At 42.6% G+C, this 21,714-nt stretch overlaps 1 protein-coding gene across 4 annotated transcripts in view; it reads left to right on the top strand.

The window, feature by feature from the left end:
* The first annotated feature begins 9,870 nt into the window (after positions 1-9,870).
* Positions 9,871-21,714, top strand: part of LOC110533635 (active breakpoint cluster region-related protein) — a 248,837-nt gene continuing 236,993 nt past the window's right edge. For all 4 annotated transcript variants that reach the window (XR_005053617.1, XM_036990050.1, XM_036990049.1 and 1 more), the window contains exon 1: positions 9,871-10,948. Coding sequence is in view for 3 of the 4 variants with exons in the window: in XM_036990050.1 (XP_036845945.1) it covers positions 10,012-10,948 (937 nt within the window). In the remaining variant the exon portion in view is untranslated. The remainder of the gene's footprint in view (positions 10,949-21,714) is intronic.

The raw sequence follows: 21,714 nt of genomic DNA, 5'->3' as shown, positions 1-21,714 counted from the left end.
GAAGAATACAGCTGCACAGTATTGTCTCTTATCGATGGCGGTTATGATATCATGTAGGACCTTGAGCGTGGCTTAGGTGCACCCATGAGCAGCTCGGAAATCAGAAGGTACGGTGGGATTCGAAAATGGTTGGTGATCTGTTTGTTAACTTGGCTTTCGAAGACCTTAGAAAAGCAGTGCAGGATAGATATAGGTCTGTAACAGTTTGGGTCTAGAGTATCTTCCCCTCTGAAGAGGGGGATGACCACGGCAGCTTTCCACTCTTTGGGGATCACAGACAATACGAAAGAGAGGTTGAAAAGGCTAGTAATAGGGGTTGCAACAATTGCAGCAGATAATTTTTAGAAAGAGAGGGTCCAGATTGTCTAGCCCGGCTGATTTATAAGGGTCCAGATTTTGCAGCTCTTTCAGAACATCAGCTATCTGGATTTGGGTGAAGGAGAAATGGGGTAGGCTTGGGCAAGTTGCTGTGGGGGTGCAGGGATGTTGGCCTGGGGTAGGGGTAGCCAGGTGGACAGAATGGCCAGCCGTAGAAAAATGCTTGTTGAAATTCTCAATTATAGTGGATTTATCGGTGGTGACAGTGTTTCTTAGCCTCAGTACAGTGGGCAGCTGGGAAGAGGTGCTCTTATTCTCCATGGACTTTGTCCCAGAACTTTTTGAAGTTTGTGCTACATGATGCAAATTTCTGTTTGAAAAAGCTAGCCTTTGCTTTCCAAACTGTCTGTGTATATTGGTTCCTATCTTCCCTGAAAAGTTGCATATCGCGGAGGCTATTCGATGCTAGTGCAGTACGCCACAGGATGTTTTTGTGCTGGTCAAGGGCAGTCTGGTCTGGAGTGAACCAAGGACTATATATTTTCCTGGTTCTACATTTTTTGAATGGGGCATGCTTATTTAAGATGGTGAGGAAAGCACTTTTAAAGAATAACCAGGCATCCTGGACTGATGGAATGAGGTCAATATCCTTCCAGGATACCCAGGCCAGGTCGATTAGCAAGGCCTGTTCGCTGAAGTGTTTTAGGGAGCGTTTGGCAGTGATGAGGGGTGGTCGTTTGACCTCGGACCCATTACGGACGCTGTCAATGAGGCAGTGATCACTAAGATCCTGGTTGAAGACAGCAGAGGTGTATTTGGAGGGAAGATTGATTATGATGATATCTATGAGGGTGCCCGTGGGTGCCCGTGTTTACGGATTTGGTGTTGTACCTGGTAGGTTCATTGATAATTTGTGTGAGATTGAGGGCATCTAGCTTAGATTGTAGGATGGCCGAGGTGTTAAGCATGTCCCAGTACGAGCTAGGATGATAGATGGAAGGCAATCAAGCTGAAGGTGGTCTATAGCAAGCGGCAACGATGAGAGACCTGTTTATGGAAAGTTGGATTTTTAAATGTAGAAGCTCAAATTGTTTGGGTACAGACTAGGATAGTAAGACAGAACTCTGCAGACTATCTCTGCAGTAGATTGCAACTCCGCTCCCTTTGGCAGTTCTTTCTTGTCGGAAAATGTTATAGTTAGGATTTTTGGTGGCCTTCCTAAGCCAGGATTCAGACACGGCTAGGACATCCGGGTTGGCAGAGTGTGCTAAAGCAGTGAATAAAACAAACTTAGGGAGGAGGCTTCTAATGTTAACATGCATGAAACCAAGGCTTTTACGGTTACAGAAGTCAACAAATGAGAGCGCCTGGGGAATGGGAGTGGAGCTAGACACTGCAGGGCCTGGATTAACCTCCACATCTCCAGAGGAACAGAGGAGGAGTAGGATAAGGGTATGGCTAAAGGCTATAAGAACTGGTCGTCTAGTGCATTCAGAGAGTAAAAGGAGCGGGTTTCTGGGCACGGAATAATAGATTCAAGGCATAATGTACAGACAAGGGTATGGTAGGATGTGAATACAGTGGCGGTAGACCTAGGCATTGAGTGACGATGAGAGAGGTATTGTCCCTAGGTTAACAAACCACTGTTACGTTGACATCATTGCAATAATAAAGGCCTCTTGGTCTTGTGGTCAATAGATAATCTAATTTAATTGTGCCTTTTTCAACCACTGATTAGTCTAATAATAAATTATTTTCATAAGTTACAACTATATCCTTCAATGTGTCACTTTAACTGAGCTCAACAAGCAGGAAGTCTCTCCAGTTCATAGATAAGAGTTTTAACTTCCCTGCATATCTGATTGCTGTATTTCTACATACCAGCAGTAGTAACACATTAGCAGAAAGTTCCCATATTTCCTGTAAGGTTACCTCACCCGGCACCAGGGAGCACTCTGATTTGTCTAATTGTCTCCCTATTTAAAGAATATCAGCCAGTTACGGTCACTTCTACCCTTTTCATTATTATGGTAATCCAACCAAACTCTCAAACTATTGATTGGTGATCTATGATTCCCACAGGCAAAATAAAGCTTTTAGGATCATTCTTTTTCAGTTCTGGGCAAGGACACTCAAATCCAGCTGGTTATGTATCCCCCCTTCTCTCTCATGAGTGATATAATTGTTCTGGTTTTTATTGAATAGCATTACAGCTCAGATTTACTGGAAATGTATATCTTGGCTGGTGTTCAAGTGTTTAGTTGGGTGGATGCAGCCATGTGTATCAGATTTGAGATAATCTAATCAAGTTTTGGGTTTCTCTTCTTGAAAGAAGACATTTTTCATATCGCAAGATTAACATTCTTGGACTGTGTAAGTCTGTGATATGTCTTTGTGATACATTTATTTTCATAAATAATATGATTCAATAAACCAGTAAGCAATGGAAAAACATTGCACATTCAGCAATGTGCCGGGATTTCTCATTTGCATAAAATGTCATAAGATAAACAAAGCACAATTGCATAACATTTGCATGTTGGCAACCAACACTCATATATAGTAGAAAAACTGGTTGATATGTGTTCAGTGCATGCGCTGTCCTGTTCCTATGTGTGTGTGCTTGCAAGCGCACATGTGTATGTGTGAGAGTAATGTCTGCTGTTGTGCTGGCTGTTTCCTTCTAGTCCTGATACTGACTTGTCTAATAAACATCTCGCACTCAGAGCCTCTTCCTCTGTATAATGACAAACATCTCCATCCACCAATCAGACAAAAAGGCCTGGATTGTCACAAAAATACAGCAAAAAACAGCTTCCAATTCCTCCATGTTTTACAGTAGAGTATAACTATATTTTCATTAAACTCATTTCTATCATATGATAATAATAAATTGTATACTAGCCTACAGCAGTCAACTAGGGGACTCGTCCAAGGGGACGGAAGGATACCCCCAACGCCGTATAGCCCGAACCGACAGTCATCGGGGCCAGAGGGCACCTTGCATGGAATTGCCTGGCTCGAGAGGAGCCAATGCCATCAGCGAGCCCCATAGGCGAGGTGGACCACGCAGTGAACTACGTCACCTCCTGTTGGGCGCACCACGAACTACTGGCACCCATGGTCCCGGTGAAAGTCGACAGACACGACACTGAAGCTCTATTGGACTCTGGGAGTGTGGTTACGCCTGCTGGCCCAGGGGACTGAACGTGGCGGGGAGATGTCCGTTTCCTGTGTCTACGGTGAAAGCAAGCGGTATCCGACCGTACATGCCATACACGCCACAAGGGAGCTGCCAGGTGACGGAGTTGCCAGTACACCTCCTCGTGGGACGAGATTGTCCACTGTTCGCAGCACTTTGGAGGCACGAGCTGAGGAAAAAAGTACGAGCCGGCGGGACCCATTGCCTGCGCGACCCGGAAGCAAGTGGTTGACAAACCCGTTTCTACAGGTCCGGAGTCGGGAGTCCGAGGGGGCGCCAGAACCCGAACCCCCTGGTGAACAACTGGAGGAGGAGCCCATCCTACCCCTATCAGTTCAGAGGGACCAGCAGAGATACCCACCATGGGCTAACTGAGGGGACAGTTCGGGACTGCCAAGTGGGAGGATCCAAAATTGAAAGCCGCCGCAGCCCAAGTTATTGCAGTGGAAGGCCAGTTACTTCAGAGGGTGAGTGACTGGCGATACCCCCATTTCCCAGTCAAGAATAACCTTTTGTATCAAGTGTCTCACCAACAGGGTAACTTTGAGAGGTACTGTTGCTGTCCCAACAGTAAGTGGGAACTGTTCTTCAGCTGGCTCACACCCATCTGTTGGGGGTGCACCTGGAATAAAATACTCAAACAAATGCTGCGGAAGGTCATTGAGCAGGACTGAAGGAACTGGGCCAGCTACTACCCCACTTAATGTTCTCGGTCCGAGAAGTGCCCTAGTCATCCACCGGGTTTTCCCCTTTCAAACTCCTCTACGGTAGGAGGCCCTGTGGCCTAGTGGACCTTGCAGAGGAGGTGGGGGAAGCCCAGCCGACCCCCTTATGCAGCATGGTAGGGCACATGGAGACGATGAGGAAGTGGATGACAGCCATATGGCCAGTGGTAAGGGAATGCCCAAAGCACCCAAGCTCAGGTCTACAATCGGGGAACCGAATCCAGAGAATTCCAAGTGGGAGACAAGGTGCTGGTCTTAATCCCCGTGGCAGAAAGTAAGTTCTTGGCAACACGGCATGGGCCATACGAGGTGATAGAGAAGCTGGGACCTGTCAATTACCGCGTACAGTAGCCGGGGAGACGGAAACCCCAACAGATTTACTATGTGAATCCATTGAAGAGGTGGCACGAGAGGACAGCCTTGGCCGTGTTGTGGTCAAAATCTGGAACGTCAATGGTACCTGTGGTGGTTCCAAGCCATGAGGACCTCGACCCGGCCCAGAAGCAAACGCTCCGGGAGCTCGTCGATCGGAACACGGCGGTGTTCTCCGAGAAGCTGGGCTGCATGACCCTCATTGAACACCACGTCTGCACCCTGCCCGGGGAAACGGTACGAAAGAGGCCATACTGGATCCCCGAGGTCCAAAGGAAGGCTGTGAAGCAGGACGTGGAGGCTATGCTGAGGATGGGGGTCATCGAAGAGTCCCACAGCGCATGGTGCAGCTCCATCGTGTCGGTTCCCAAACCAGACGGTAACCTGCGCTTCCCACAGGATACAGCAAGACTCCGGAGCCCACAAGATGGTATCCCGGAGTGGAGACCTATTATTTTTTTTTTATGATTTAAATCAACACCCTTAAACTAATACAAGTCTGTCTGTTTCTTGTAAACGTCTTGACCAAACCCCCTCTTCTGCCACAGTAGACACATAGTTCTTAACCATTCTGTCATAGCTGTCCCTGCAGCCAATACAGCTCAGCCTGGACAGCATGATACACATGTAAAATGTGTACTGGGCCTCCTAATGGTGTTGACAGCAGGATAGCAATGGAATGTGCCTTAAAACAGAAAAAGACATGCCTCTATTATATGGACTGGCGACATGTATGATTAACACAAGAACCAATGTAAATGTTAACATAAGATAATATAAAACACTCTCTGAAGCAGACACATGAGGACATTAAATCAAATCAAATAAAATGTATTTATATAGCCCTTCGTACATCAACTGATATCTCAAAGTGCTGTACAGAAACCCAGCCTAAAACCCCAAACAGCAAGCAATGCAGGTGTAGAAGCACGGTGGCTAGGAAAAACTCCCTAGAAAGGCCAAAACCTAGGAAGAAACCTAGAGAGGAACCAGGCTATGTGGGGTGGCCAGTCCTCTTCTGGCTGTGCCGGGTGTAGATTATAACAGAACATGGCCAAGATGTTCAAATGTTCATAAATGACCAGCATGGTCAAATAATAATAATCACAGGCAGAACAGTTGAAACTGGAGCAGCAGCACGGCCAGGTGGACTGGGGACAGCAAGGAGTCATCATGTCAGGTATTCCTGGGGCATGGTCCTAGGGCTCAGGTCCTCCGAGAGAGAGAAAGAAAGAGAGAATTAGAGAGAGCATATGTGGGATGGCCAGTTCTCTTCTGGCTGTGCCGGGTGGAGATTATAACAGAACATGGCCAAGATGTTCAAATGTTCATAAATGACCAGCATGGTCGAATAATAATAAGGCAGAACAGTTGAAACTGGAGCAGCAGCACGGCCAGGTGGACTGGGGACAGCAAGGAGTCATCATGTCAGGTAGTCCTGGGGCATGGTCCTATGGCTCAGGTCCTCCGAGAGAGAGAAAGAGAGAAGGAAAGAATTAGAGAACGCACACTTAGATTCACACAGGACACCTAGGCGAAGTACTCCAGATTTAACAAACTGACCCTAGCCCCCCGACACATAAACTGCTGCAGCATAAATACTGGAGGCTGAGACAGGATGGGTCAGGAGACACTGTGGCCCCATCCGAGGACACCCCCGGACAGGGCCAAAGAGGAAGGATATAACCCCACCCACTTTGCCAAAGCACAGCCCCCACACCACTAGAGGGATATCTTCAACCACCAACTTACCATCCTGAGACAAGGCTGAGTATAGCCCACAAAGACCTCCGCCACGGCACAACCCAAGGGGGGGGGGGCCTCCTAATTGTCCCTAGAATTTCTAAGCAAACAGCCGGAAAGTAGAGCATTGCAGTAGTCTAATCTAGAAGTGACAAAAGCATGGTTTAATTTTTCTGCATCATTTTTGGATAGAAAGTTTCTGATTTTTGCAATGTTACGTAGATGGAAAAAAGCTGTCCTTGAAATGGTCTTGATATGTTCTTCAAAAGAGAGATCAGGGTCCAGAGTAACGCCGAGGTCCTTCACAGTTTTATTTGAGACGACTGTACAACCATTAAGATTAATTGTCAGATTCAACAGAAGATCTCTTTGTTTCTTGGGACCTAGAACAAGCATCTCTGTTTTGTCTGAGTTTAAAAGTAGAACGTTTGCAGCCATCCACTTCCTTATGTCTGAAACACATGCTTCTAGCAAGGGCAATTTTGGGGCTTCACCATGTTTCATTGAAATGTACAGCTGTGTGTCATCCGCATAGCAGTGAAAGTTAACATTATGTTTTCGAATAACATCCCCAAGAGGTAAAATATATAGTGAAAACAATAGTGGTCCCAAAACAGAACCTTGAGGAACACCGAAATTTACAGTTGATTTGTCAGAGGACAAACCATTCACAGAGACAAACTGATATCTTTCTGACAGATAAGATCTAAACCAGGCCAGAACTTTTCCGTGTAGACCAATTTGGGTTTCCAATCTCTCCAAAAGAATGTGGTGATCGATGGTATCAAAGGCAGCGCTAATGTCTAGGAGCACGAGTACAGATGCAGAGCCTCGGTCCGATGCCATTAAAATGTCATTTACCACCTTCACAAGTGCCGTCTCAGTGCTATGATGGGGTCTAAAACCAGACTGAAGCATTTTGTATACATTGTTTGTCTTCAGGAAGGCAGTGAGTTGTTGCGCAACAGCCTTTTCTAAAATTTTTGAGAGGAATGGAAGATTCGATATAGGCCGATAGTTTTTTATATTTTCTGGGTCAAGGTTTGGCTTTTTCAAGAGAGGCTTTATTACTGCCACTTTTAGTGAGTTTGGTACACATCCGGTGGATAGAGCGCCGTTTATTATGTTCAACATAGGAGGGCCAAGCACAGGAAGCAGCTCTTTCAGTAGTTTAGTTGGAATAGGGTCCAGTATGCAGCTTGAAGGTTTAGAGGCCATGATTATTTTCATCATTGTGTCAAGAGATATAGTACTAAAACACTTGAGCGTCTCTCTTGATCCTAGGTCTTGGCAGAGTTGTGCAGACTCAGGACAACTGAGCTTTGAAGGAATACGCAGATTTAAGGAGGAGTCCGTAATTTGCTTTCTAATAATCATAATCTTTTCCTCAAAGAAGTTCATGAATTTATCACTGCTAAAGTGAAAGTCATCCTCTCTTGGGGAATGCTGCTTTTTAGTTAGCTTTGCGACAGTATCAAAAAGGAATTTCGGATTGTTCTTATTTTCCTCAATTAAGTTAGAAAAATAGGATGATCGAGCAGCAGTAAGGGCTCTTCGGTACTGCACAGTACTGTCTTTCCAAGCTAGTCAGAAGACTTCCAGTTTGGTGTGGCGCCATTTCCGTTCCAATTTTCTGGAAGCTTGCTTCAGAGCTCGGGTATTTTCTGTGTACCAGGGAGCTAGTTTCTTATGAGAAATGTTTTTAGTTTTTAGGGGTGCAACTGCATCTAGGGTATTGCGCAAGGTTAAATTGAGTTCCTCAGTTAAGTGGTTAACTGATTTTTGTCCTCTGGCGTCAATCAATCAATCAATCAAATTTATTTTATATAGCCCTTCGTACATCAGCTGATATCTCAAAGTGCTGTACAGAAACCCAGCCTAAAACCCCAAACAGCAAGCAATGCAGGTGAAGAAGCACGTCCTTGGGTCCTTGCGTCCTTGGGTAGACAGAGGGAATCTGGAAGGACATCAAGGAATCTTTGTGGTGTCTGTGAATTTATAGCACGACTTTTGATGATCCTTGGTTGGGGTCTGAGCAGATTATTTGTTGCAATTGCAAACGTAATAAAATGGTGGTCCGATAGTCCAGGATTATGAGGAAAAACATTAAGATCCACAACATTTATTCCATGGGACAAAACTAGGTCCAGCGTATGACTGTGACAGTGAGTGGGTCCAGAGACATGTTGGACAAAACCCACTGAGTCGATGATGGCTCCGAAAGCCTTTTGGAGTGAGTCTGTGGACTTTTCCATGTGAATATTAAAGTCACCAAAGATTAGAATATTATCTGCTATGACTACAAGGTCCGATAGGAATTCAGGGAACTCAGTGAGGAACGCTGTATATGGCCCAGGAGGCCTGTAAACAGTAGCTATAAAAAGTGACTGAGTAGGCTGCATAGATTTCATGACTAGAAGCTCAAAAGACGAAAACGTCATCATTTTTTTTTTTTGTAAATTGAAATTTGCTATCGTAAATGTTAGCAACACCTCCGCCTTTGCGGGATGCACGGGGGATATGGTCACTAGTGTAGCCAGGAGGTGAGGCCTCATTTAACACAGTAAATTCATCAGGCTTAAGCCGTGTTTCAGTCAGGCCAATCACATCAAGATTATGATCAGTGATTAGTTCATTGGCTATAATTGCCTTTGAAGTAAGGGATCTAACATTAAGTAGCCCTATTTTGAGATGTGAGGTATCATGATCTCTTTCAATAATGACAGGAATGGAGGTGGTCTTATTACATTATTCATTAATATAATCTAACAAATCATAGATCCTATTCTAAAATATGATAATTATGTAAGATAATACATTCACATCAACAGGGGTTTTCCTATTGTCAGAATAGGTCATTCATGCTTGAATGTTCAACGCTTGAACAATCATGTCATTCCATGAGGGAGTTCTATTAACCTGAGCCGCGGTGCATCATTCTATGACCGTTGACGTGAACGGGAAGGAAGGAGCCCATCCTAAAAAAAACAACAACGAGTAATCTTCTGCTCTGCTCGGTGATGTTGTCAACAAGGCAGCATGGTGCAACATCCAGAAACATAACATATATTTTCCATAAAATAAATGTTCGAATATTCTAAAATGTTTTAATTGGGAAGACAGTTAACGCGTTTTTATCAAAATCAATCACTTTTGCATGTGACAACACCATTCATAGCTGGAAAACTTCCCTAGTTAAATAAAGGTTAAATAACAAAAATAAAAACACCGAATCCGACTCATTACTCCACGTGCTTAAACTAGCCTCGGCTGCGTCACTTTTGTTTTGATCCGACTTCGCTGTGGGCTTTGAACCGGGCTCCTGGATCACGCCCGGTTCCAAAACGAATGCAATCACATTTTATCCGGGTTAAACTCCTTCCAGCGGGTTAACTCGGGGCAGATCGAATCCCCTCATTCCAAAAAGGAACGCCCCAACAAAATCACTTTGACTGTTGCATTTAATTGGTTTTACGTCACCACCTATCTGAATACCGGAAGCCGAAAGTTTTTTTTTTTTATCTGGGTAAAGGAACACTGTATCATATGCCTGCGTGTGAGATGTAACAAGTGTGTGTAGTGCACCAGTACGACGAAGTGTCAAGTTTGGAATGAGTTTGTAGGATTCTTTTGCAGAGGAAGAGGTTCCACATGCGACAGAAACAACAATATAAACAGTATAATTTCCTCAAGGGTGGTTACATCGAATCGCTGATCTTCGCGGGGGAGATAATGTGGGAGCAAGATGAATTCGAAAAACATTGGAAGAATGAATTTCCTGACGGAGAAGCACCTAAATTGGATTTAACCTCGGTGGAAGATGTCGAGTCAGAGCTGGAGAAATGTAAATCGAATCTCAAAACGCTGCAGCAGGCGCTGTTGGAGGAGAAATTCAAGGTGATATATTTCCAGACCACCATCGCTCGACAGAAGAAAAGTTATGACAAGGTGATGTGGGAAGACGGTAAAGACGAAAACTTGAATCTTGAACATTTATTATCAAGGACAGAAACGGAAAGAAAATCGTTGATGACAAACGAAAAGCTAGACAGGGAATGTATGAAGGTTCTTGGTAATGGAAGCATGAAACTGCAGACGCCAGGCAGCAGAGGTACCAAACCAGAGCCGCCGATCAGGATCAGTAGCAGGACAAGTAAACCTATACCCCCCGCGCCCCCGCGCAAGTCCAGCTTCCAGAAACAAGTGAATACGATCTCATCCGAGCTCTCTCAAGCGGATGGAAACTGCATCGGCCGCATAGGGAAATTGAATTCCGTGAGCGAAAGCAACAGCAGAGAGGCCAGTGATCACGAATACGAGGATGCGGAGCTCAATGAGAATTTCGTAAAGGGCAACATGGTGACCCCCAAAACGACCGTCAGCGACAGCCAGAGGTCGAACACCCACCGGGACACCCTGCGCCCGTTGCGCCACAGCAGGGACTTTGACTCCAGTGATGATGGGAGGTTGTCTCCTTCCTGCATTCCTGCGCACTTCAGGGCATCCCGTACAGGTGGGTCCGGGCGCAGCACTCCAGACAGACGCAGTGATGGCAACTTGAGTTCCGACCATGAAGACTCCTCTTCAGGTAAGATATCTATTTGTTTGGCCACATCAGTTGAGGTTTACACAGCCCTTTATCATGCATGTAAACCGGAAAGAGCTATTTGTAAAGTAATTGTTTAATGGCATGGGCACCAATAAGACAATGATGAGAGAATGCTATCGATGTATTGCACTGCATGGCAGCAACATTGAAAGAGATCGTGGCTGTGTAGTGTTGAAAAATTTGTTAAATACTTTCCATCAGGTTCCACAATGGCAGGTAAAACCATATTCCACAGCGAAATAGTTTTAAAGTAGTTAATAACTTGACAGTTCACACATGACTAGGTGAGAGGAAGGAAAATGTCTTGGAAACATTTGACACTCATTTTGTGACACATCCCTCTGCTGTCATCTGTGTCAAAAGTATCTATATAGTTCTGTGATGCACATGTATTTGGGGAAATATGTAGGAGTGGGACTTGAAATGGATGAGTGGTTCATTAAGGACAGTGGAGAGAGCAGAGCTTCCTCCTCACGCTAATGACCTAGTGCCATAGCGATGACAATCTAAATGCCTGTGACACAATCCAGTCTGGCACTCAGACAACATCAGCACTTAGCCTCTGGAAGTCGGGGTGCTGAGGGAATTGTTATAACCAATGTAGCGGTCTAGCGCGGGCAAAAACATATTTGTTAGAACATTTACTTGTTTCATAAAGAAGTGCACTGGGCCATTACTAGTCCTGTGTTATCTGTAGCGAGGGCTACATTGTTAGAGAGGAGAGACGTGTATCTTGTCAGTATATCCATAATCTTTGCTCCAGCTAAACTTGAAGAGGACAGTAGGTCTAACTACTTACAAAAATAATGTTAAAAAAAAATTGAAATGTTAGGTGCAGTGAAATGTGGTGGTCTGATGGTCTACTAAAGTAAGTAAATGACAGTATGACATGGAACCCAAACCGACTGTGCGCGTGCGCCATTGTGCGCCATTGTGCGCCATTGTGCGCCATCGTGTGCCATCGTGCATTGTATTTTGTCCCCCCACACCAAACGCGATCATGACACGCAGGTTAAAATATCAAAACAAACTCTGAACCAATTATATTAATTTGGGGACAGGTCGAAAAGCATTAAATATTTATGGCAATTTAGCTAACTCGCTTGCACTTGCTCGCTAATTTGTCCTGGGATATAAACATTGAGTTGTTATTTGACCTGAACTGCACAAGGTCCTCTACTCCATCAATTAATCCGCACACAAAATGGTCAACCGAATCATTTCTAGTCATTTCTCCTCCTTCCAGGCCTTTTTCTTCTGACTTTATATTGCGATTGGCAACTTTCATAAATTAGGTGCATTACCGCCACTGAGCTCGTTTGTCTTTCAGTCACCCACGTGGGTATAACCAATGAGGAGATGGCACGTGAGTACCTGCTTCTATAAACCAATGAGGAGATGGGAGAGGCAGGACTTGCAGTGCGATCTGCGTCACAAATAGAACCGACTTCTATTTAGCCCTTGGCAACGCAGACGCTCGCTGACGTGCGGGAGCAGTGTGGGTGCAATTATTGAATAATATAGATGTAAAAATGTATTTTGCGACGCGAGCGGTGTAGTCAGCCTGTTAGACTGAAAGATATATAAGGTCATTTCGTCAAACTTGAGGCTCTCCATGCTTATTAGTTGCTCATTCAACATATTTGGTTCTACTTCACACAATCCTGTTTTTAACAGTTTCCTTAACTGTTTTACATTCCCTGAGATCAACCAGAAATATTTCCTTGGCCAAATATGACCAGATTTTTGTAAAAAGGCTGCACGTGGTCTCTCGTTTGTGCACAGTCACATTTTGCAGAGGCAAGAAGAAATGGGTAGGTCCTCTTTGGTTCAGTCCGGAGTGCACAGAGCTTAACTCCAACACTTCTTACAATGTTGCTTATTTAGTGAAGTTAGATCATAGCTGAATCAATGTCTTGGAAGATCAGAATGATTAATTAGTATTTTACATAACATAACCAAAATGTAATGCTATAGTATAACGTTACTCTTACACCAAAAACAGAGATTTTAGGACATTTATCTCATGTGGCCAAAACTCACCGGGGGGTTCTGACAAATGTTTTTATTCATGTATGCTAGAATGTCCCGCAGAGTAAGTCATCATTATGTCCTGCATTTGAGTATTTTAAATGTGGTCCCCCCCCCCCCTCCCCCCTCCCCTCTGTGTTATGTCAGTTGGTGGTAAACGGCTCTGAATGTGACAGATGCAGACCATTTCCTTCAATGAGCTGTTGGAGTCAGTTGTGTTGTTGAGAGTGCTCAGCAGGAAACAGTTCTAAAAGAAACTTGCAAATGAGTCATTCTGAGAGCAGGTTACCTCACAAGGCCTGTCTTTGTGTACACTGAGTGAAAGACCGAGTGTGCTCCCAAAAGAAGGCATAAATGTTAGCCAGTTAGAGATGAGTGTTTGCAAATTTGTACTGCATCTTGAGTGTACAAAACATTAGGAACACTTTCAGAACATCCTCAGAACAGCCTCAATTCGTCGGGGCATGGACTCTACAAGATGTCGAAAGTGTTCCACAGGGATGCTGGCCCATGTTGACTTCAATGTTTCCCACAGTTGTCAAGTTGGCTGGATGACCTTTGGGTGATTGACCATTCTTGATACGCACAGGAATCTGTTGAGCGTGAAAAACCCAGCATTTCTTGACACTCAAACTGGTGTGCCTGGCACTTACAGTGCATTCGGAAAGTTTTCAGACCCCTGGACCTTTTCCACATTTTGTTACAGCATTATTCTAAAATTGATTAACATTTTCCTCTCATTAATCTACACACTACCCCATAATGACAAGGCAAAAACAGGTTTTTATAAAAACATGCACAATTATAATTTTTTAAATCACATTTACATACAGTACCAGTCAAAAGTTTGGACGCCTACTTATTCAAGGATTTTTCATTATTTTGACTATTTTCTACATTTTATAAGACATCAAAAACTATGAAATAACATACATAGAATCATGTAGTACCAAAAATGTTTGGGCTGCAATCTGAGGTGCAGTTAATTGCAGATTCCTGAGGCTGATAACTCGAATGAACTTCTCCTCTGCGGCAGAGGTAACTCTGGGTCTTCCTTTCCTGTGGCGGTCCTCATGAGAGCCAGTTTCATCATAGTGCTTGATGGTTTTTGCGACTGCACTTGAAGAAACATTCAAAGTTCTTGAAATGTTCCGGATGGACTGTTGTTTCTCTTTGCTTATTTGCGCTGTTCTTGCATAATACGGACTTGGTCTATTACCAAATAGGGTTATCTTCTGTATACCACCCCTACCTTGTCACAACTGATTGTCTCAAATGCATTAAGAAGAAACGCATTTGTGAAAATCCTTTCTTAACAGGGCACACCTGTTAATTGAAATGCATTCCAGGTGACTACCTCATGAAGGTGCTTGAGAGAATGCCAGGAGTGTGCAAAGCTGTCATCAAGGCAAAGGGTGGCTACTTTGAAGAATCTAAAATGTATTTTGATTTGTTTAACATTTTTTTTGGTTACTATATGATTCCATGTGATATTTTATAGTTTTGATGTCTTCACTATTATTCTACAATGTAGAAAATAGTAAAAATAAAGAAACCCCCTTGAATGAGTAGGCGTGTCCAAACTTTTGACTGCTACTGTAAGTATTCAGACTTTTTACTTGGTAATTTGATGAAGCACCTTTGGCAGTGATTACAGTCTTCTTGGGTATGACGCTACAAGCTCGGCACACCTTTATTTGGAGTTACTTCCATCCTTCTCAAGCTCTGTCAGGTTGGATGGGGAGTGTCGCTGCACAGCTTTTTTTCAGGTCTCTCCAGAGATGTTCGATCGGGTTAAAGTCTGGGCTCAGGCTGGGCCACTCAAGGACATTCAGAGACTTGTCCCGAAGCCTCTCCTGCTTTGTCTTGCCTGTGTGTGTTTAGGGTTGTTGTCCTTTTGGAAGGTTCTCATCTCCACAGTGGAACTCTGGCGCTCTGTCAGAGTGACCATTGTTTTCTTGGTCACCTCCCTGTCCAAGGCACTTCTCCCCTGATTGTTCAGTTTGGCCGAGTGGCCAGCTTTAGGAAGTGTCTGGTTCCAAACTTCTTCACATTTTAAGAATGATGGAGGCCACTGTGTTCTTGGGGACCTTCAATGCTGCAGAAATGTTTTGGTACCCTTCCCCAGATCTGTGCCTCGCCACAATCCTCTCCCGGAGCTCTACAGACAATTCCTTCGACCTCATGGCTTGGTTTTTGCTCTGACATGCGTTGTCAACTGTGGAACCTTATATAGACAGGTGTGTGCCTTTCCAAATCATGTCCAATCAATTGAATTTACCACAGGTGGACTCCAATCAAATTGTAGAAACATCTCAAGGATGATCAATGGAAACCGGATGCACCTGAGCTCAGTTTCGAGTCTAATAGCAAAGGGTCTGAATACTTAAAAATAAACTGAAATACCTTATTTACAATACATTTGCAAACATTTCTAAAAAACTGTTTTAGCTTAGTTATTATGGGGTATTGTGTGGATTGAGGAACAATATGTATTTAATCAATTTTATAATGAGGCTGTAACATAACAAAATGTGGAAAAAGTGAAGGGGTCTGAATGCTTTCCGAATGCACTGTATGTCGTGGTGCAATACTGTTTTGTATTTGTATCTATTATGGCTCCCCATTAGCTGCTGCCAAGGCAATTATTAGGACTAACTTATTCCTTGCTTCCAATTCCGAAACTAACTGCAGCTCTTTAAGTGTTTTAGTCATTTGTCGCTGTAGTAGCTGAAGTTTATAGTGTTAAGTCATCCGCATACATAGACACACTGGCCTTACTCAAAGCCAGTGGCATGTTGTTAGTAAAGATAGAAAAAATCAAGGAGCCTAAACAGATACCCTGGGGAATTCCTGATTCTACCTGGATTGTTTGAGTTGAGTGTCCTTGCCTATAAGTGTGCTGAAAGTCTGTTGTCAATTTGTTTACTGTGAAATAGCATTGTATCTGGTCAAACACAATTTTTCCCAGAAGTTTACTAAGGGTTGGTAACAGGCTGTTTGGTCGGCTATTTGAGCCAGGAAAGGGGGCTTTACTATTCTTGGGTAGTGGAATGACTTTAGCTTCCCTCCAGGCCTGAGGGCCCACACTTTCTAGTAAGCTGAAATTGAAGATCTGGCGAATAGGAGTGGCAACATCGTCCACTATTATCCTCAGTAATTTTCCATCCAGAATGTCAGACCCCGGTGTCTTGACATTGTTGATAGACAACAATAATTTCTTCACCTCTTCCACACGGACTTTACGGAATTCAAAAGTTTGGTCAGATATACTTGGATGTGTAGTGTCAATGTTTGTTGCTGGCATGTCATCCCTAAATTTGTTCATCTTGCCAATGGAAAAAGTAATTAAAGTAGTTGACTATATCAGTCAGTTTTGTGATAACTGATCCATCTGATTCAATGAATCCATCTGATTCAATGAATTCAATGAATGGAGCTGTATTTTAAGGTGTTCTAAAGCTTTTTACTATCATTCTTTATATAATTTCTTTTTTTCATAGTATAGCTGATTTTTATTTAGCTTAGTCACATGATTTGTTAATTTGCAGTACATTTGCCAATCAGTTGGGCTGCCAAACTTTGCCATACCTTTTTCCTCATCCCTCAACCATAAAATTTTTCAATTCCTCATCAATCCAAGGGGATTTACGTTTTTACAGTCATTTTCTAAATGAGTGTGTGCTTATTAGTAACTGGAATAAGCAATTTCATAAATGTCAAGTGTAGCATTTGGTTGCTCCTCGTTTACACACCATAGACCAGCAAATATCAACATATGAATCACTGCAAAACTTGTTGTATGACCTCTTATACACTATATTAGGCCCAGCCTTTGGAACTGATATGGCTATTATATTGTAATCACTACATCCTATGGATTTGGATAGCATTTTAAAGCACATTTCTGCAGCATTAGTAAAGATGTGATCAATACATGTTGATGATTTCATTCCTGTTCTGTTTGTAACTTCACTGGTAGGTTGACTGACGTCCTGAATAGAGGTCGACTGATTCTGATTTTTCAACGCCGATACCGATTATTGGAGGACCAGAAAAAAGCTGATACCGATTAATCGGACAATTATTTATTTGTAATAATGACAATTACAACAATACTGATTGAACACTTATTTTAACTTAATGTAATACATAAATAAAATCTATTTACGAGCTCTATCAAATCAGACTTAGTTATAACATAATAACACACATAAATACGAGCCGTAGGTCATTAATATGGTCAAATCCGGAAAATATCATCTCGCAAACAATTATTTCAGTGAAATACGGAACCGTTCCGTATTTGATCTAAGGGGTGGCATCCATTAGTCTAAATATTCCTGATACATTGCACAACCTTCAATGTTATGTCATAATTACGTAAAATTCTGGCAAATTAGGCGGCCCAAACTGTTGCATATACACTGACTCTGCGTGCAATGAACGCAAGAGAAGTGACACAATTTCACCTGGTTAATATTGACTGCTAACCTGGATTTCTTTTAGCTAAATATGCAGGTTTAAAAATATATACTTCTGTGTATTGATTTTAAGAAAGGCATTGATCTTCATGGTTAGGTACACATTGGAGCAACGATACGCACCACATCAATTATATGCAATGCAGGACACGCTAGATAAACTAGTAATATCATCAACCATGTGTAGTTAACTAGTGATTATGATTGATTGTTTATTATAAGATAAGTTTAATCTTAGCTAGCAACTTACCTTGGCGTAACAGGCAGTCTCCTCATGGAGTGCAATGAGAGGCAGGTGGTTAGAGCGTTGGACTAGTTAACTGTAAGGTTGCAAGATTGAATCCCCCAAGCTGACAAGGTAAAAATCTATTGTTCTGCCCCTGAACAAGGTCTAGGAACAGTGGGTTAACTGACATCATTGAAAATAAGAATGTGTTCTTAACTGACTTGCCTAGTTAAATAGAGTAAATAAAGGTTGAAAAAAAAAAAGAGGCAAAATCGGTGTCCAAAAATACCGATTTCCGATTGTTATGAAAACCTGAAATCGGCCATTCCGATTAATCGGTCGACCTCTAGTCCTGAACCAGGTTGCAGGCACTGGTTACAGTTTGAAGCTTTTTCTTGAGTGGGCAGCTTGATGAGAGCCAGTCAATATTTCAATCACCAAGAAAATATACTTCTCTTTTGATATCACATGCATTTCACACATTATCCAGATACTGACTTTTAGCACTTGGTAGTCTTTTGCAGCTTCCCACCAGAATGGGCATTAGGTGAGGCAGACGAACCTGGGACGCTGGCCTTCTAAGCAGAGTTGCAAAGAAAAAAGACATCTCAGACTGGCCAATAAAAAGAAAAGATTAAGATGGGCAAAGGAACACAGACACTGGACAAAGGAACTCTGCCTAGAAGGCCAGCATCCTGGAGTCGCCTCTTCACTGTTGACGTTGAGATTTGTGATTTTCAGGTTCGATTTAATGATGCTGCCAGTTGCAGACTTGTGAGGTGTCTGTTTCTCAAACTAGACACTCTAATGTACGTACTTGTCCTCTTGCTTAGTTTTGCACTGGGGCCTCTCACTTCTCTTTCTATTCTGGTTAGAGCCAGTTTGCTCTGTTCTGTGAAGGGAGCAGTACACAGCGTTGTACAAGATCAACAGTTTCTTGGCAATTTCTCGCACGGAATAACCCACAAATGCTGATGAAGGCCAGTTTTATTGCTTCTTTAATCAGAACAACAGTTTTCAGTTGTGCTAACATAATTGGAAAAGGGTTTTCTAATGATCAATTAGCCTTTTAAAATGATCAACTTGGATTAGCTAACACAATGTGCCATTGGAACACAGGAGTGATGGTTGCTAATAATGGGTCTATGGAATTTAAAAAAAAATGGAATATCTAAGTTTCCAGCTACAATAGTAATTTACAACATTAACAATGTCTACACTGTATTACTGATCAATTTGATGTTATTTTAATGGACAACAAATGTGCTTTTATTTCAACAACAAGTACATTTCTAAGTGACCCCAAACGTTTGAACGGTAGTGTATATTTCTACTCTATCCACCAAACAACTGACAAGGCATTCTGTTTTGGTTAGCCTAATGCTATTGGAACTGGGTTAAACTGAACAACATGACTGCTGTACTTTTCACAAGTGTTCCTTTGGAAGAGTGAAAAAACCTGTGTTTGTTACGTTGCTGGAGATTCCTTTTATATCTTGTTCATAATACAAACTGTATTTATCCCCTCCTTTTCCACGTCTCCCTCTCAGAAATGCAGGGCCTGTCGAGGCCCATCCTGCTCTGCCTGTCTGCTCACAAAACAGCCAGCTCTAACTCAGTTGTGTGCGTGCCTGCCCACCCATGGCTTATTTTAGTATACTTAGGGGCAATTCCTCGGTAACAGTGACGCTAAGACAATTTTTTAAAACATTTAATCATTATTATTATTTTTTGCATTTTCCAATTAAGAACATTCAAAACAAAAGTGAAAATATATTAGACAGCAATAGGACAAAGTGACAGTAACAGACAAGTGTAAATAAATAATAATTGTATATACAAACATTCAATAAGTCATAATAAAGAGTACAATTAATAATAATAATGAGACATTGGATCTGCCGTAAGCTACATATATTATACATTAATTGTGAAACAATATATAAGGGTTATATAGAGATTCAATCAATGTTATGTGGGGGGAGATTCTCTATATAGTCAAAAGTTTGCCAAGTTCTGTAAAATGTGTCTAACTTATTCCTCAAGCAGTAAGTGATTTTCTCCAGTGGGATTCAACTATTAACTTCCGATAGCCATATTGCAACTGGCAGGGGGGGAATCCGATTTCCATTTCAAGGCAATACATTGGCAATCGCTAGCAATATTTATGTTAGCTTTATAGTATGGCTTTGCCAAAGATTGGTGTTAGTAAAGTTGCCCAATAGACAGATCTCCGGGTCTAAAGGGAATGCAACCCTGTGAATTGAGGATATGGTATCGCAGACCCCCTGCCAGAAACCGTGTAGTTTTGAACACTGCCAAGTGGAATGGAGGAATGTTCCTTCATCTGACCCACATCTAAAACAGGGGGGAGATATCAGGGTGATGGAGGAAATTAAACTGGATCAGTCTGTATCTGGAGTTCAATGTGGATGTAACACCATCCCTGCATAGGTCACTCCATAGACCCCCATCAAGATAAATACCCAGATCTTTTCTAAATCGGGGTTTATCTAGCTCAGGCGGTGTTTGTCCTGAAATAAGAGCATTGTAAACCCTGGAAATGGTCTTGAATAGTGATTGGTCTGCGTGGCAGTTGTTCAATAGGTGACATCTTAGGTAGGTTCCATTGTCCCTTGAGAGTCACCCTAATAACGTTTCGTAGTTGTAGGTAGCTAAAGAAGTCCCTGTTTGGCAAGTGGTATTTCTGTTTCAGCTGATCAAAAGATATAAGAACTCCCTCCTCGTAACAATGTTCCAGAAGAGTGACCATGGTCTAAAGTCACTACTGGAAAAACATAGGAATCAATCTATTGTTCCATGAAGGGGTTTTAGGAGAAAGGAATCCCTCTCGTCCGAACAGCTCGTGCAGTTTGCACTATGCCAGGACAGAATGTATGATTAAACGGTTGTCTGTGATGGTTTTTATAGATTTTCTGTCCCATTTGTAAAATAATTCTGCCCTAGTGTCATTTACCTCAAACTTTTCAATGTTCAACCTTGAGGGAGAGGGACCATTGTCAAACCTCTGAGCCAGAAACCTAGACTGTGCAGCCCAGTAGTACATTCTAAAATTGGAAGATTAAGCCCCCTTGACCGTAATCAAGGGTCAGTTTTTCCAGGCCAACACTAGGGGTTTTTCCATGCCATATAAACCGTTTGGTCAGCTTGTCGAGAGAGGAAAAGAATGCTGCGGGCACAGGGATAGGGAGAGAGAGAAACAAATAGAAATCTGAGCAGGACATTCATTTTAATTACATTGATTCTATCCAGTAGAGTGAGGAAAATCCATCCATTTACAAAGGTCACCCTCCACCTTTTGCAACAAGCTGGCCAGATTGAGTTTATATTGGTTGTTCAGGTTATCATCCACCATTATGCCCAAATATGTGAAGCCCATAGGCAACCATCTAAAAGGAAACTTGTGTTTGATGCTATGGTGGTCAAAGACAGACAACGGTAAGATTTCACTTTTATCAAAATTGACCTTATATCTATAGAAAGAACTATAACACTGTTGTAGGATCTGCAAGTGAGAGAGGGAGTGTTCTGGGTTTGTTAGAAATAAGGTAAGGTCGTCCGCAAAGAGTGATAACTTATGGGTATGGGGGCCCACCTCAAAGCCATGTATGTCTGGGCACATTCTAATAGCCTCAGCCAACGGTTTGATGGTGAGGGCAAAGAGTTGGAGGTTAATTGGGCAACCTTATCTGTTCCCCCTATAGAGAGAGGAAGAGGAGGAAGTAATCCCATTGGTAGCAATCCTAGCTTTAGGAGATTTGTAGAGTGATTTTATCAAATTTACAAACACGATACCTAAACCAGGCCCTTTCAGCATCGAGGGAGACTGCTACACTAGGTATTTTGTTTTTGTTAGCAAGGTGAATTATATCAAAGAACCTTCTGAGATTATTGGAGGACAATCTATTAATTATGAAGCCAGTCTGATCTGGGTTGACCAACAGGGGAAGACATGACTCCAGTCTTGGTGACCAGTTTACAAT

The sequence above is a fragment of the Oncorhynchus mykiss genome, chromosome 10, assembly GCF_013265735.2.
Source record: "Oncorhynchus mykiss isolate Arlee chromosome 10, USDA_OmykA_1.1, whole genome shotgun sequence".
Classification (NCBI taxonomy): domain Eukaryota; kingdom Metazoa; phylum Chordata; class Actinopteri; order Salmoniformes; family Salmonidae; genus Oncorhynchus; species Oncorhynchus mykiss.
Note: the sequence above shows the minus strand (reverse complement) of the source record. Positions and strands in the feature narration are given on the sequence as shown.